The 15,591-nt window shown below is 40.7% G+C and overlaps 1 protein-coding gene across 1 annotated transcript in view; it reads left to right on the forward strand.

Annotated features, from left to right (window-relative positions):
• ATP9B (ATPase phospholipid transporting 9B (putative)) overlaps positions 1-15,591 on the forward strand; it is a 269,119-nt gene that overhangs the window by 122,342 nt on the left and 131,186 nt on the right. The window contains exons 10-11 of the mRNA XM_025365036.1: positions 6,540-6,615; positions 13,622-13,698. Of these exons, the coding sequence (XP_025220821.1) occupies positions 6,540-6,615; positions 13,622-13,698 (153 nt within the window). The remainder of the gene's footprint in view (positions 1-6,539; positions 6,616-13,621; positions 13,699-15,591) is intronic.

The raw sequence follows: 15,591 nt of genomic DNA on the forward strand, positions 1-15,591 counted from the left end.
CATTTATTAAGATATGCTAGAAAAAAGCTTAGAAAAAAAAGCCAACTAATAAAATATGCTGTCTGACCAAGTGGGCTTAATTAAGAAATTATAATGAAGGTTTCTCGGAAATTGCCAAATATCAGATAATAAAGATATATTTTTGAATATCTTGTGAGTAAATTTGTTTATGTCAGAGCAGAGGTGGAGGTGGGAACTGTCCAGGTCAGAGCAGCGGTGGAGGTGGGATCTATTCAGGTCAGAGCGGAGGTGGAGGAGGGATCTATTCAGGTCAGAGCGGAGGCTGAGGTGGGAACTCTTGGTCAGAGCAGAGGCGGAGGTGGGAACCCTCTTGGTCAGAGCAGAGGCGGAGGTGGGAACCGTCTTGGTCAGAGCAGAGGCAGAGGTGGGAACCGCGGGAGTCAGAGCAGAGGTGGAGGCGGGAACATTGGGGTCAGAGCAGAGGCGGAGGTGGGAACCGCGGGGGTCAGAGCAGAGGCGGAGGCGGGAACCGCGGGGGTCAGAGCAGAGGTGGTGGTGGAATTGTTTTCATCAGAACAGACTTGGGTGGGGCACTGAATTTCCAGGCCACAATGCTGAGTTGCCATCCAGATTCTAGAGCCTGAGGCTCCCACAAACCCTTTTAGGAGCAGGTACTGGCTGCTGCCCTCGTTACTTTAGGACAGTCGGTTGGCCTTTCAAGTGCAAGTGCCAAGTGTTGAGCACAAACTGAATTTAGGAATGGGAATGGCTTCACCCCATGAGGCACGAGACGTGTGCCAATGACCTGGTGATGGTGGCCACTTGTGGGAGGCTGTGCCACTCAAAAGAGAGAAACTTCCTTCTGGTTTTCAAGCTAATTGAAGACACATTTACCTTGTGCAAATTACTGCAAGTTCATTCAAACAGATAGCCTTTCATTGCCTTTATTTGATGTTTTCTAACAGTTTTTTCTCATTTTAAGATATATCCATTCTGAAATCTGAATTATTTTGACGAAAATTCTTGATTTTTGTGTGTATTTCTCAAAAAGGAAGAAAATAAAGACATGATAAATAACTTGTTTGTAACGAGAAAATTGAATTCAGTTAAATTCAAATTTATCAACTGGGCATTGTTAAGGAGTGGTATCCACTTCTTTTCTTATAGTGTAATATAAGACAAAAGATATCTTTCTTTTGTGTCAGCTTAAATACTTAAATAAGATTTAGAACAAATTGTCTGGGCATGGTGGCTCATGCTTGTAATCCTAGCACTTTGGGAGGCTGAGGTGGGAGTTGAGCCCAGGAGTTCGAGACCAGCCTGGACAATATAGGGAGACCTAATTTACTTATTTATTTTTTGGGATGGAGTCTCACTATGTTGCCCAGGCTGGAGTGCAGTGACGCGATCTCGGCTCACTGCAGCCTCTGCCTCCCGGGTTCAAGCGATTCTCCTGCCTCAGCCTCCCGAGCAGTTGGGACTACAGGCGTGTGCCACCAAGCCCAGCTAATTTTTGTATTTTTAGTAGAGACAGGGTTTCACCATATTGGTCTCGAACTCCTGACCTAGTGATCCACCAGCCTCGGCCTCCCAAAGTGCTGGGATTACAGGCGTGAGTCACTGTGCCCAGCCCCTGATTTCTAATTTAAATTTTTTTTTTTTAATTAGCCTAGTGGGATGGATACAGCTGGAGCACGCCTGTAGCCTCAGCTATTTGGGAGGCTGAGGTGGGAGGATTGCTGGAGCCTGTGAGATTGAGGTAGAGCCTGCCCTGAGCTGTGATTGCACCACTGCACTGCAACCTGGGTGACAGAGTGAGACCCTATCTTAAAAAATAAATAAATACGGAATTAGAGCAAATTAATTCAAGGTCCCTGTGGCAGTATACCCAATATGCATGCTGATGCCTGTGCAGAATTTAATATAGATGTGGGGCTGTGATGGTGTCTGCTTCTGCTTTTCTCAGGTAATGTGAGAACAACCTAAATTACTGATTGTATAACCTTTTTCATTATGTGAATGATTGATATTGCTAATTTTACTAATTGTTCAAAATCTATGTGTATTCTCCTGGAAGTTTGGATTTGGAAATTGTAGCCAGTTTTGAAATATTAGCAGTATTTATGGTCCTTTAACGTCACATTCCGAGTTCGTCATTTTGAGAATGTATTTTCTGCTGTAATTTCTTTTGCAAACCATAGCACACTTATCATTGTTCATGTCTTCTTCAGCCAAAATACTCTCCTTCAAAAAAGCAAACCTCTGCTGTTTGTTAAGTAGGGTATGCTGTTGAGAGAACAGCATGAAATGGTAACATTTTGCATCCTCACCCAAGCACATTTTATCTATTCACACTATAGACCATTAAAGAGAAGGAAAGCAAAATGGAACATTTTAGAGATAATTTATTTCTCTAAAAGACTGGGAAGATAAAGTCTTCCCAGTCGTTTATTCTATGCTTCATGAGACTGTAAAAAACTACCTTTTGGAATAATTTTCTCCATGTTAGAAAAATGTTTAATGTTTATAGTCAATCATTGCCATTCCAGACCTGAAAGAAAAATGCATAGGTATTGTGTTTTCTTCAACATAAAATTGTGTTAGAAACAGAAACATTCATATGAAAAAATGGTCATATAAAAGTAACAGGAAACCAGCTAAAATTTCTAAAACTAAATTATATAGAAATTTTTGTTTACATTTGAGAAACCCTTCTAAAATTTTTATGTTTTTTAATGCCTTTATCTCTTGGACTTTGACATTAGGAGAAAATATAGTACTAAAATATTGACATGCATCAATAATTAAACTTTCACATCAAGTGAATCATTAGGAAGAGTTTAAAGGGAATACAGTTGTGTGAATTTCTACTGGGGTGGTGAAGTCATGATGAGCATCTTCAGGCAGGAGAACCTAGAGGAGCAGGTACCTGGTGCATCATGGAGGCAGTAGGGCGTGGAGGAGCAGGTACCTGATGAATGATCAAGGCAGGAAGCTTAGAGTAACAGCAGGCAGGAGGGCGTGGAGGAGCAAGTACCTGATGCTTCATAAAATAAGGAGACTCAAATTAACTACAAGCAGGTGACTCATTTCTTTAGCATCGTGCTAGTAGGCACTGGAGGTGAAAGACATCTCGATTCCTGTGGATATTAGAAAAAGAATTTCATGAGTGTTCTTTTATTTATTGGACAATGTTCATTGCCTATTCTGTGCTAGGTGCTAGGAAGGTAAAACCCATAAAACATGGGATTAGAAACATGTCAGTTGCTCTGATACAATAAACTTCTGAATTTATGGTAGACAGAAATTGTATTGCTTCATGCTTTAAAATGATAAATATAGAATTCAGTATTTGACTTCTTAATGCCAACTGTATGCTCAGCTGGCTCTGCCAACGTTGGAACCTCTAGACCCCCAGCAGGTAAAGGAGGTAAAGGATATACCGTGCCAACTGTATCTGGGAAATAGGAATGAGGATATGTATCTTTTTTTGTTTCTTCCACAGTGTGAAGCTGAGTTAGACTGTAACACCATTTTTTGAATGAGTCAGAAATTACCCATTTCGGTGCAATCCCAAATTCAGTTACAAAGTGGTCTAATCCACAGAGGCTACTTGCTTTTTCTTTAAAGTTGATATTTTTCTTGTTCTATCAAATCATAAAAGTCATAGGGGTAACTCAGTTTTTCTGGATTGTTTATCTCAGCATTGGATAAATTATATGCCTGTACTTTGAGCAGCTACTTTAGTTATAAACAAAGTAAACAAAAGGCAATTTCCATCTGGCATTTTCTGTGGAAAAAAACAAGAACAGTGTTGGAAAATTAAGTACTTGAATGTTCTTCTGTGTTTTAAAGACTGTAACGGTGGTGTGTTTGCTACTGTGCAGAAGCTTAATTTGATTCCAGTATATATTGACATTTGTAAACATATTACCATTAGTATGAAACTATATAAAAATAAAGTAGTTAAAGGTATAAACCACTTTTACAGCCCTCCTCCCTTCCTGATACAGATACTAGTATTACTCTTTTGACTCTTCCTTTTAAGTTATTTTCCCCTGTAAACATGCAGACTTATATTGGGATAATATAATTCTCAGGTTTTCCGCTTAAAAATATATATCCTTACTATTTTGCATATCAATACAGGTTAATTATCAGATTTTTGTAAGTGTAACTGCTAAGTTCAGCAAAGCGTGCAACGTGTTGTACTTGATAAACTGGAATTGAAGGAAGGACTTCCTAAGGGGCTGTGGGGTTGAAGGAAGAACTTCCTAAGGGACCGTAGAATTGAAAGTGTTTGTGTATCTGCAGGAATAGTAGTTGGTCCATGCTGGAGTCAGCACATGCTGCAGACAGATTGTTTCCATCCCAGCTGTGACTGCAGGGCACTTGCTCCTTAAAACCCTTGACGTCCCTGAGAAGACCTGTTTGTGTCTTTTGTTGTGGCTGGCATTGCACTTGTGCCTACTGAGATCATATTGTAGATGATGTAACCAAGGTACTGTTTATTTAGATGCCAGTGTCTATTTTTGAAATGATTTTTTTTTTCTTTCAAAGAAACAGCACTCCAGCTGTGTTGTAAACAATTCCCAGCATCATAGCCTTCACTCCCCCAAAGGCTCAGATGCTAAGGTCGGTCTTCAGGTCAGGTGGTTGCTTCTTGTGAAGGGATGTGGTGGAAGGGTCATGATCCCCAGGGCCCGGAGAGTCTGACTCTGAGCTGCACCTGCATTGCAGGACGCTTCCCAACTCCTGGGCTTGCTATTTCAGGCATACAAGGCAACTGGAAGCCAAACCCCTTCCTCAGATTGAATGTAATTGAAAATACCTTAGTTTCTAAATAATTGACATACTAGGGGAAATATTTTGGAAACTGTTAGGATTGGTTTAGATTCTGTGCTTCACAAATAAGTATATGAGAGAATCAAATATCTAGCAAATATCTTCCAAGTAATGAGCAAAATGACCAACAAATATCTCCCAAGTAATGAGCAAAATGGCCAAAATTACATCATTTAAAAGTGGCTTGATAAGTAAATAGAAGGGAAACACCAGTAGCATAAACGTATTTTGTACATGCAGATTATTTTGGAAAATATGTTTTCAATTTCTTTCGTTTTCAAATTTGATTTCTTTTTTTTTTCTTAAGCTACATCCTGATAGCAAATTACCATTTCATAATAAAATACAGTTCTGTGGAGGTGGCATTATTTGATGGGAGACGGACGCCCGGCAGTCAGGACAGTGTGTGGCTTTTACCCTATCCAGATGGCGAGATCATTACCTCCCACACGGGACGTCTTCCCTGTGTTACTTCTAGATGCAGGGCTGTGGCGCTTGCGGTCCTTTATTCTAGTAAGGCTTCCATAACCAAAATGTAGGCTGTGACTTTACATCAAGATGAAAAATTCCCAGATTTTAAAATGTAATTTTCTTCTCTGAATATGAACATTGAAAGTGTAAATGTAAAACTAGACTGTATGTATTGCTGTTGTGATACTGGTGTGTGGCCATATTTGTTTGCTGTCTGTTTAGGTAGTTAGCATCATATAACTTACTTGAATTTTGTTTAAGAATATTTAGTGTAATAAGAGCATACCTTTTTTTTTTTTTTTTTGAGACAGAGTCTTGCTCTGTCACCCAGGCTAGAGTGCAGGGGCACGATTTTGGCTCACTGCAAGCTCCGCCTCCCGGGTTCGTGCCATTCTCCTGCCTCAGCCTCCCGAGTAGCTGGGACTACAGGTGCCCACCACCATGCCCGGCTAATTTTTTGTATTTTTAGTAAAGATGAGGTTTCACTGTGTTAGCCAGGATGGGCTCAATCTCCTGACCTTGTTATCCGCCCGCCTCGGCCTCCCAAAGTGCTGGGATTGCAGGCGTGAGCCACCGCACCTGGCCAATAATAGCATACTTTTAAAGAGGAATTTAAGAGAAATACATTTTAAAAATATATGTTTATTTTACAACAATATTCACGAAGCATTTTCTCTCTCGTGAATACATGTACACTTAAAAAGCATTGCCCTTGTCCTTCACGAGAGATAGGAAGAGGACATTATGCTATGCATGCAAAAGAAATGTTGAAGAGTTGACTTGTGGCTGTTTCTGTGCTAATATTTTCTACCTTTCCAGGAGTGTTGTTAAATGACATGTTAAAGATGTAGTTGAATAAGCTAGGCATGCTGGATGCAACTGTAAACCCAGCTACTTGGGAGTCTGAGATGGGCGGATTGCTTGAGCCCAGGAGTTTGAGACCAGCCTGGGCAACATAATAACACCTCATAAATAAATAAATAAATATTAGAAGATGTAGTACTTTCATGAAGATTTAGAATTATTTTGTTTGTGTATTAATGTTAAGCACTGAAAGCAATTAATTGATTACAGGACTTCTTTGAACTTGTACTTTCAATTTTTTATAGTCCCTTTTTTCTTCTATTTTGCAGGGCCTTTGCACTGCTTGTTCACTTGGATTGAGCTTGCGGACCTGTTTCTAACACTGAGGATATCTAAGGTATGAATAATGAACAGTCACTTATTTGACAGTTGTGTTTCCTTTTTGTCTCCCTGCACAGGAAGACAGTGACCCGCCCGTTCATGAAAGTCTCAGCATAGAAAATACATTGTGGGCAAGCACCGTTGTTGCATCGGGTAAGGAAAGCATTCTCCTCTGAGTGTGGTTGCTCCTGGATAGATGATGCTTTGTTTTGTCCAGGGACTCCAAACAAGTGTTTCTCACAGTGCCCTGAAATCTTTAGGGACCTTGCTAAATGCAGACTCCAGCTCAGTGGGTCTGAGACAGTCCTGGGAGCTTGTGGTGAGGCTTGTGCTGCTCCTCAGACACTGCACGTGGTTCACAAGGCCCGAGACAGGGAGAGGTGATGCAGCCTTTGTGCAAGAGAATAGGGATATTCTGTTCGTCTTTGACCTGTTTATTGACAAACTTGTCAGTGTTCCTTAATGAGAGACGCTACAGAAGCAGGAATGGGTTGATGTTGATGCTGGTGCCAGTAATGGGGCTTAGCAGCAAGGCGCCCTGGAAGAGAGTGCCCGAAAGGTGATGGCAGCCCGGAACGTGAGGCTAGATTGTCGGAGCTATGTCTTCTCAGCGCTGCCCAATACTGGTAGCCCTTCTCGCCTGGATGCCACTCACTCCCCGATGCATGTGCATGGAGCACCTGTTCTACACCAGGCATGGTGATGTGGTCTGGGGCAAGGCAGTTACAGATCCTGTCCTCAGGGAGCTTATGGCTTTGTGGACAGAGATTAAGAAGGTGATCTAGATAACGTTACTGTGCAAAGTATCACAAACAAGTACAGAATGCCATGGAAGTTTTGTAATTAAAGAAGCTTATAGGCCAGACACGGTGGCTCAAGCCTGTAATCCTAGCACTTTGGGAGGCTGAGGCGGGCAGATCACAAGGTCAGGAGATCAAGACCATCTTTGGGAGGCTGAGGCAGGCAGATCAAGAGATCAACCATCCTGGCTAACACGGTGAAACCCCGTCTTTACTAAAAATACAAAATATTAGCCGGGCGTGGTGGCGGCCATGTGTAGTCTCAGCTACTCAGGAGGCTGAAGCAGGAGAATGGCGTGAACCCTGGAGGCAGAGCTTGCAGTGAGCTGAGATGGCGCCACTGCACTCCAGCCTGGGTGACAGAGCGAGACTCTGTCTCACAAAAGAAAATAAGCTTATATAGACCAGGTCTAAGGGCAGCTTTTCTGAAGAAGAAACATCTAAATTAGATTTAAAGAATATGCAGATGTGGCAGGATGAGGCGGGCGGCAGGAACAGTGTGAGGACCATTCCTGCTAGCAGCCTGCTACCAAGAGACAGTACTTTGAAGAAAAGGATCCAAGGGCCAGTGTGCCAGGCCCATGGAGAAGGCAGGTGTCACACAACGGGGCAGCTTTGTGTGCTTGTGTTTAACTGTTGGCCTGCACTATGCAAAACTATACAACGAACTTCAGGAGGAGTACACGTGTTAGCTTTTTGGAGGATAGAATTTGAAAGAGGATTAATCTTAGTGTTCTGTGTCTTTAAAAAATGCTTGATGGGTATATGACAGTTTTAATAGGTGACAATTCTGTGGGTGTTTGCTGTTGTTTATATATAAATTACATCTGTGTATGATATAAATGCTACATATGTGTGTGTATATGTAAAACATACATATATAAATTTTTCAACATACAAAGAGAATAAGGACAGTTTTCCATGAGGAGACTTCAGAGGTGAGCAGGCCAGTTTCTGGGCTCTGTAGGCCTTGAGAAGGACTTCATGCCAGGAGGATTCTTCCGGGGCGGACACGTGGACCCTGGGCTCTGTAGGGGTCTTCACGCCATGGGCAGGCACATTCAGCCGGGGAAACCTGCCCTCCAGCTGTCTTCATGCTGCTGCCTTGGCATTGCTGAGAGGCATGAGTGTTGCCAGCCTCTCCGCCAGGTGGTGAGTACGGTCAGTGCCGGTCTGGCCTCACGCTGAATGACTGCACTCAGGAGGTGTGTTCCCTCTGCCAGTTACCGTAGAGCCAGGCCACACCGAGACCAGAATGGAGTCCAGCTGTGCCTTCCCCTGAAGCCAGTGTCCTTGAGTGCTCGACTTTCAGTAGTTACACGAAAGCATTTATGATACAGGACTCAGAAGCTGACACATGGGGAGAAAGCTTACATTTTCCATACGTAGTTATTGCAGCCTATTTCTTCCATCTCACGATATTTATTATTCTTAATTAAGGATCATTCGTGAAGATAGTAATGCTTCTCTTTTTAAAATAAATTTCATCGTTTTTTCCTGGGTGCTGTGTAAACGTGTATTAAATGTTACTGATCCCTAGTACTGTTGATTTGTGGCCCTTCTCCTGAGGGAGACTGAAGTTGCTCGAGCTAAAGGCTTTTGAGACATCCGATACAGTTCCCTAAACCAAGTTTTGTCTCCTGACCTCGGTTCTCTTGATGACCTTGGCAAGTGGACCCGACCAATTGGACGCGAATTAGGCATTGTGACATGCCGGTCCCATCCTGCCCATTCTGTTCTCTTTGCCGTCTAACATGCAGTGTTGTGTCTTCCTAGTGGGCATGAAGATGGCTTTAAAACCATCCACTCGGCCGGGCGCAGTGGCTCACACCTGTAATCCCAGCACTTTGGGAGGCTGAGGCGGGCGGATCACGAGGTCAGGAGGTTGAGACCATCCTGGCTAACGCAGTGAAACCCCGTCTGTACTAAAAAATACAAAAAATTAGCCGGGCGCAGTGGCAGCGCCTGTAGTCCCAGCTACTCGGGAGGCTGAGGCAGGAGAATGACGTGAACCTGGGAGGCGGAGCTTGCAGTGAGCTGAGATCCGGCCACTGCACTCCAGCCTGGGAGACAGAGCGAGACTCCGTCTCAAAAAAAAAAAAACCATCCATTTGAGAAGCTTAATTAAGGTGCCTTTAATGTTAGTTTGTATTCGAACATCTTTAAATGTAAGCTTTTTCTTTAATTACAACTCTTTTAGTACATACATATCTTTATTTAAAAGCCTTATTAATGTGAACAGTTACCACATTCTATATATTTACCACACTGCTATGTCCTAAGGAATGTTTGAAAGACTTTAAGATTTCCAGAGTAACCTAAGCACTCTTGCATTCTTTGTAATTGATTACAAGTTGAGAATTCCTTTTACTCTTATACTTTAAAAGTCGTATCTCAGTTGAATTCAAGTTGACTCTGGAGGGAAGTGAACTTGGCCCTTCCTCCCCGTCCTAGAGTTCTCAGTGCATGGGAACCAGGACTCAGGTTAGACACAGACAGGCGACCCAAGGCAGGACACAGGGAGCCTGCTGTGCTGCCTGAGGTTTCACTTCCCATGTGGATTTAGAACACTTATTCTGTAAAATGCAGAATGGAGTCCTGGAGAACTGTTGTGTTTACTGTCATGATGAGCATAGAAAGGAGTGTTCCTGATACTCAGCTGTCACAAAACTGGAAGGAAAGCTCGGCTCCCTAAGGCAAGGTTGACAAAAGTGTGACGGGGCCGTCAGAGGGCCATCCCTGGCCATGTGGACGCACACCTGGGTGCGGGTCTCCTTGTCACTCAGTGGGCCAGCTACGTGATGTCTAGACCTGGGTGAGGGTCTTCTGTGTCTCTGTGTCTCGGCCATGTGGACTCTAGACCTGGGTGCGGGTCTGCTGTGTCTCTGTGTCCTGGCTGTGTGGACGCTAGACCTTGGTTGGGGGTCTGATTTGTACTCTGTGCATCAGTTTTGGTCTAGGTCGTTTACATTCTGGGGCTCAGTTCATGGTCTTCATCAGTTTTCTTGCACTTGGTGCGTGATTGGAGTTGTATATGTAGTGCTCAGTGTCTGCCTTGCTATCATCGGGTCCAGCCCGGGAGCACCTGCCCCAGTGAGCAGTACACACTGGGGTTCTATGGAAATTGGCTCCTGGAGGGCATCTGCGAGTTGGAGTGTGTTCCAGAGGCTGGTGTATGTGGTCCTGCCTGCTTTTGCTAATGGCATCTAGCAGGTTTTGGGTGTATAATTGAGGGTCAACAAATACGTTGATTTGTTAATACCTCTGTCTCTCATTAGACATACATGAAATACGTGTTGACTTTTAGTAAGCATTTCACATCATTTTGATGTTTTAGTTTAAGGCCATTAGTTGTTTTGTTAAAGTGGTCTAGGTTTTATATTTTGTGTTTTTATGTAGTTTTCTGTGAATCATCTTAATTTGAATTTGTGAGGATTGGTTGATTATCTGCAAATTAAACATAATATATCAGTGGTTAAAAATAGCAACTAAAAGTGTTGCAATAGGCCTGTCATTTGAAATTTTGAGTGGACTACTTGTTTTGAAGTGCTGGATTATGTTTTGTGATATAAACTAGAAACGTTTAAATAAAGGAGAGTATCTTTTTCTACAAAATTTGACCTTGTTAGCATTCTTTGTCTTGCTTTGCATCATGGAAGTTATTTGCTTAAAATACAACTGTAGTCAATTAGAAGGTGGTATAATTTTGCATGAAATTTTCTATATAGCATGTAGCAAAGAAGGCACATAATAACTAAGGGAGTAATTATCCTACTCACATGAAATTGTGATTGAACAGAAGTTGGACATAATAGAGTTGGACTGTAGAATGACTTACAGACTGTCCACATAGTAGCCTCTTGGAAGTAGGCTAAGTCTCAAGGGCCCTAGTCACGGGGTCTGTGGAGTGTAGGAGTAAATGTGGTCATATTTTATGCCTCCCTTTTTGGACCCAAAGCATCTGAATATTTTATATTAATTTTTACCTGTAGTCAGTCTGAAGTGTCCAGTTACGGATCAGGCAAATGTAATCCACTGGCTTTGAAGATTGAGTGCTCCTAAATCTTTTTAAATGTTTTCTTGGGATAAATGGAGTTAAATTTTTGATTTAATGATGAATACTGGACCACTACCATTTTTAGGGTCCTGTTAAGAACTGGTTTGTTGTTGTGGTTGTGGTTTTAATCCACCAACATGATCCTGAACTCAGATCTTTCTGATGTAGAAGTTTCTCCAGTTGGAGCCCGTTGTGAGGGAGGTGGATCTTGATTTTACACTGAAAATATGGGTTAAAGTTTTGGAATTCTCCTGTTTAAGTATTTCATTTACTGAGAAATCTCTGTGACATTTTATATTTGTCATACTCAGTCTCCCATTCTCTTCTGAGACACAAAATGAGTTGGTCATGTTTTGTTGTCCTCTCGTGTCTCATTTTCACAATCCACAGTTAACCCCTTTCCTCTATTTCTTTTTGCCGTGTGTACAGGTTTTACTCAATCTTTTAGCCTATTCTACTTCATAAGTACATACCCTTTGTCAAAGAGAATGGAAAATGTTCCAGATATTTCTGCACTGATACTATACGTTAGATATTAAAAAGCATGACAGTCAGAAAAATTCATTTAATCTAATTCTAGTAAGTAGTCATTTTTCATGAGAATCAAGTGAGAGAATACTTATGAGAGCCTTTAGCAAACTTTAACAGATTATACAAATATTGTACCAGGACCTCTGTTAAAAATGTATAACGTATGCCTTGTCCTTTATCACATTGAATTTCGGCGCTGTACATTGTAAGGCCACTCTAGAGTCCACTTGGTTCATCAACCTGCTTTCAGATCAGGGGTTTCTAGCTTGATTAATTCTTGCAGAGACTTCTCTGAGCATTGCTCATTCTGTTAATGTTAAAAAATAAGTTAATTTTGCAGTTTGCCTTGTTACATCATTGTGATAATTTAACATTAGTGGGATGTTTATAGTTTGATTTAGTTAAACTAGATTGGCAAAACAGAAAATACTGATCAGGTAATATTTAATATTTAGCTTCACTGATGTAAAGTAATTCTATGATCTCTTTTTGAAAGCTTTTTATAGTATTGTGTTATTATGTATTTAATATTTCCCTGCAGAGTAAGTATAGTCATCTAATCTCAGAAGTTTGTGTGGATGATAATAATAAAGATGGCATTTGTGCATCGGGGAGCATGTGTTCCAGGTGTGAGCTGGCCTTGCCTTTCATGAACTTTACAAACTGAAGCCTCACACTTTCTCAGTGGCATTCAATTAAAAGAGAAATATATATAATCCCTGCACATATCCCTGCTGGGGAATACTTCATATCTTCCCCGTTCCTAGATTTTCTAGAGAGGAAGGTGTAAGCTATTAATGTACAATATATTAAATATCAAGGTTCACAAAAAGCCAAGAGTTCGTATCAATCATCTTTACTTCAAAGAGCCTGTTGTATGACACTCTACATTTTACATGTTAAATTAATGTGACATCAAAGAGTTTTTGTGTAATTATTATAGTTAATTCTGTAATGGTAATTGCACATTATGTGTATGTACTTTCTTACCTTAATTGTGTTTCTCACCTTTAAAATTTACAAAAAATTAAGGATGAAAATTAGGAACATAAATAATATATAGCTGTAGTTGCAGAAAGAGACTCCCATGGTTTTTAATACTGACATTCTAGAGCTAAGTGCTCTTTAGCCTTTGCAATCTATCGGTCATACCAAGGGTTTTTTAAAAATTCTTTTCTCTTGAATTTAAAAATTATTGTTATCTTTTTGACATGTATAAAAAAGAGTAATAGCTTCTGTAAATGCAAAGTCAAATACTGTTTTTTATAATATTTCTATTTTAATTGTATACATTTTGAAATATTAGCAAAGACTGTCACTGATATTTAGTAATACTTTGATCTTTACAGTGGAAATACATTAAAAGAAACTGGTTCAACTGGTACCATCTTTATTTGAAGGTCAAAGGGCAAGTTTGATCAGTTAAGAATTTAGCCTCTTCATTGACCTTCAGTGATAGAACCACCGTTTCAGTAGACAGTAGTGAAAGGCCATTGTCATTGTCTCTGTTGTCAGTGAAAAGAATGTTAGTACATTTCCTAATGTTATATGTAGGTACATTTGTGTTGCTTAACAAATCGTTTGACATTTTCTAAGGCCATTTTTAAAGCTGAGATTAGATTTTCTTGAATTAGCCAAATTAAATACACTGTTGGATAAATTTATATAAAATAGTGTGATAATGCTTTCCATCAAAACAATGAATTAGAAAGTGTTATCTTTTACTCATCTGTAAAGTATTTCTATAAGGACCACTTTCATGTTTTTGCAGGTACTGTAATAGGTGTTGTCATTTATACTGGAAAAGAGACTCGAAGTGTAATGAACACATCCAATCCAAAAAATAAGGTAGGCTAGATTGAGGAGCAACTGCTTTAACGAACTTGTTTTTCCTTTCAGCAAGAAAGTCTGCATAGTTCTGAAAGCTCATTCTTTTGGCTTAAAGTAGACTTTCGAAAATGTTGGTGATTTACCATATGAATTCTCTGTGTTTATATAACAACATTCTCATACTGGCGAATTTCCAAAAGTATCGTTGCTTGGCTAATCAGTTTTATATGTGTCTTAAATTTTCATGGTTAGATACATAATTTGCCCGTAATTTGACAGTTAATTGTGGCTAATTTCTTATCTTCAGTCTATTTATTTTACAGTTTGCACTCTTTTATGTTGATAGTTCATTTTAAAATAAAGGAATCTGTATTAATGTTTTTATAGTATTTAATTTGATGTTATAGTATTAAGCCAGTTTTATTTATTTGCACGTCAGAAGAAGCATATTGAAAGCCAAAGATTAGTTTTAAAGACTGCTTGATTATATCGTGAATTGATTATATTTCTGAAATTGTTATTTATGCATCCAACATGTGTGTAAAATCATTAACAAAAAGTCTGACTCCTCAGTAGTTGCTATCATCGTGATACCGTATATGAGATGAATTCACAGTATGTGCTAATGCACAGTTAATGAGAAGCTCTTCCTAAGTATTGATTTTACTCATTTTTATTTAAAAGTAATTTGTGTGCGTTTAGATGAAACAAAAAATCCTCACATGGATTTACGCCTCACTCTGTGGACAATTAATAGTGACGGTTATTGCTGGAAGTCTTATTACAACACAGTGGAAATCAAATAATTCTTTGAAGAGATAGGCCAAGTGCGGTGGCTCACGCCTCTAATCACAGCACTTTGGGAGGCTGGGACAGGTGAATCACTTGAGGCCAGAAGTTTGAGACCAGCCTGGCCAACATGGTGAAACCGTGTCTCTCCCAGAAATACAAAAATTAGCCCAGCATGGTGATGGGCACCTGTAGTCCCCACTGCTCAGGAGGCTGAAGCAGGAGGATGGCTGAGACTCTGGAGGTGGCGGTTGCAGTGAGCCAAGATCGCACCATTGCACTTCAGCCTGGGCAACGGAGTGAGACTCTGTCTCAAAAAGTTTGGGCAAGATGTATTCCATTTTCTCAGGTGAATGTTATTTTAAAAATGGTTAACTCTTCAAAAATTAGTAACATACCACCAACCGTATAAAGCCCCAGGCCATTTGCAGCAGTAAGTAGAGTGAGGCCTTCTGTGTCGATTGTTTGCTTTTTCACTGGGGCTTGCCTTGAGAATGCCCTTAGCTGTGCACTCGGGAAATCCAGTGTGCATCTCCTGTACCTGACAGAACTCCAGATATCTGTGTGTAACATGTTTGCTAAAGTCAAAGAAAAATGCTGCGTTACTACTGAGTATAAATTCTAATTGTGGTAATGGGGAAAGTTCTCTCTTTAGACTTGCATTGCAGTTTAATTTGCATTTCAAATATATTCAAGTCAGTAGTTCTACAATAGTATTAAAATTATTTAAAAATAAATTTTTAGGCCGGGCGCGGTGGCTCAAGCCTGTAATCCCAGCACTTTGGGAGGCCGAGACGGGCGGATCACAAGGTCAGGAGATCGAGACCATCCTGGCTAACACGGCGAAACCCCGTCTCTACTAAAAACACAAAAAATTAGCCGGGCGAGGTGGCGGCGCCTGTGGTCCCAGCTACTCGGGAGGCTGAGGCAGGAGAATGGCGGGAACCCGGGAGGCGGAGCTTGCAGTGAGCTGAGATCGCGCCACTGCACTCCAGCCTGGGCGACAGAGTGAGACTCCGTCTCAAAAAATAAATAAATAAATAAATAAAAAATAAATTTTTAAAGTAATCATATATAGAGTTAGAATCACATAAGTATTTATACGTGTTTTCTGGTAAGTGC

Source organism: Theropithecus gelada, chromosome 18, assembly GCF_003255815.1.
Source record: "Theropithecus gelada isolate Dixy chromosome 18, Tgel_1.0, whole genome shotgun sequence".
Lineage (NCBI taxonomy): Eukaryota > Metazoa > Chordata > Mammalia > Primates > Cercopithecidae > Theropithecus > Theropithecus gelada.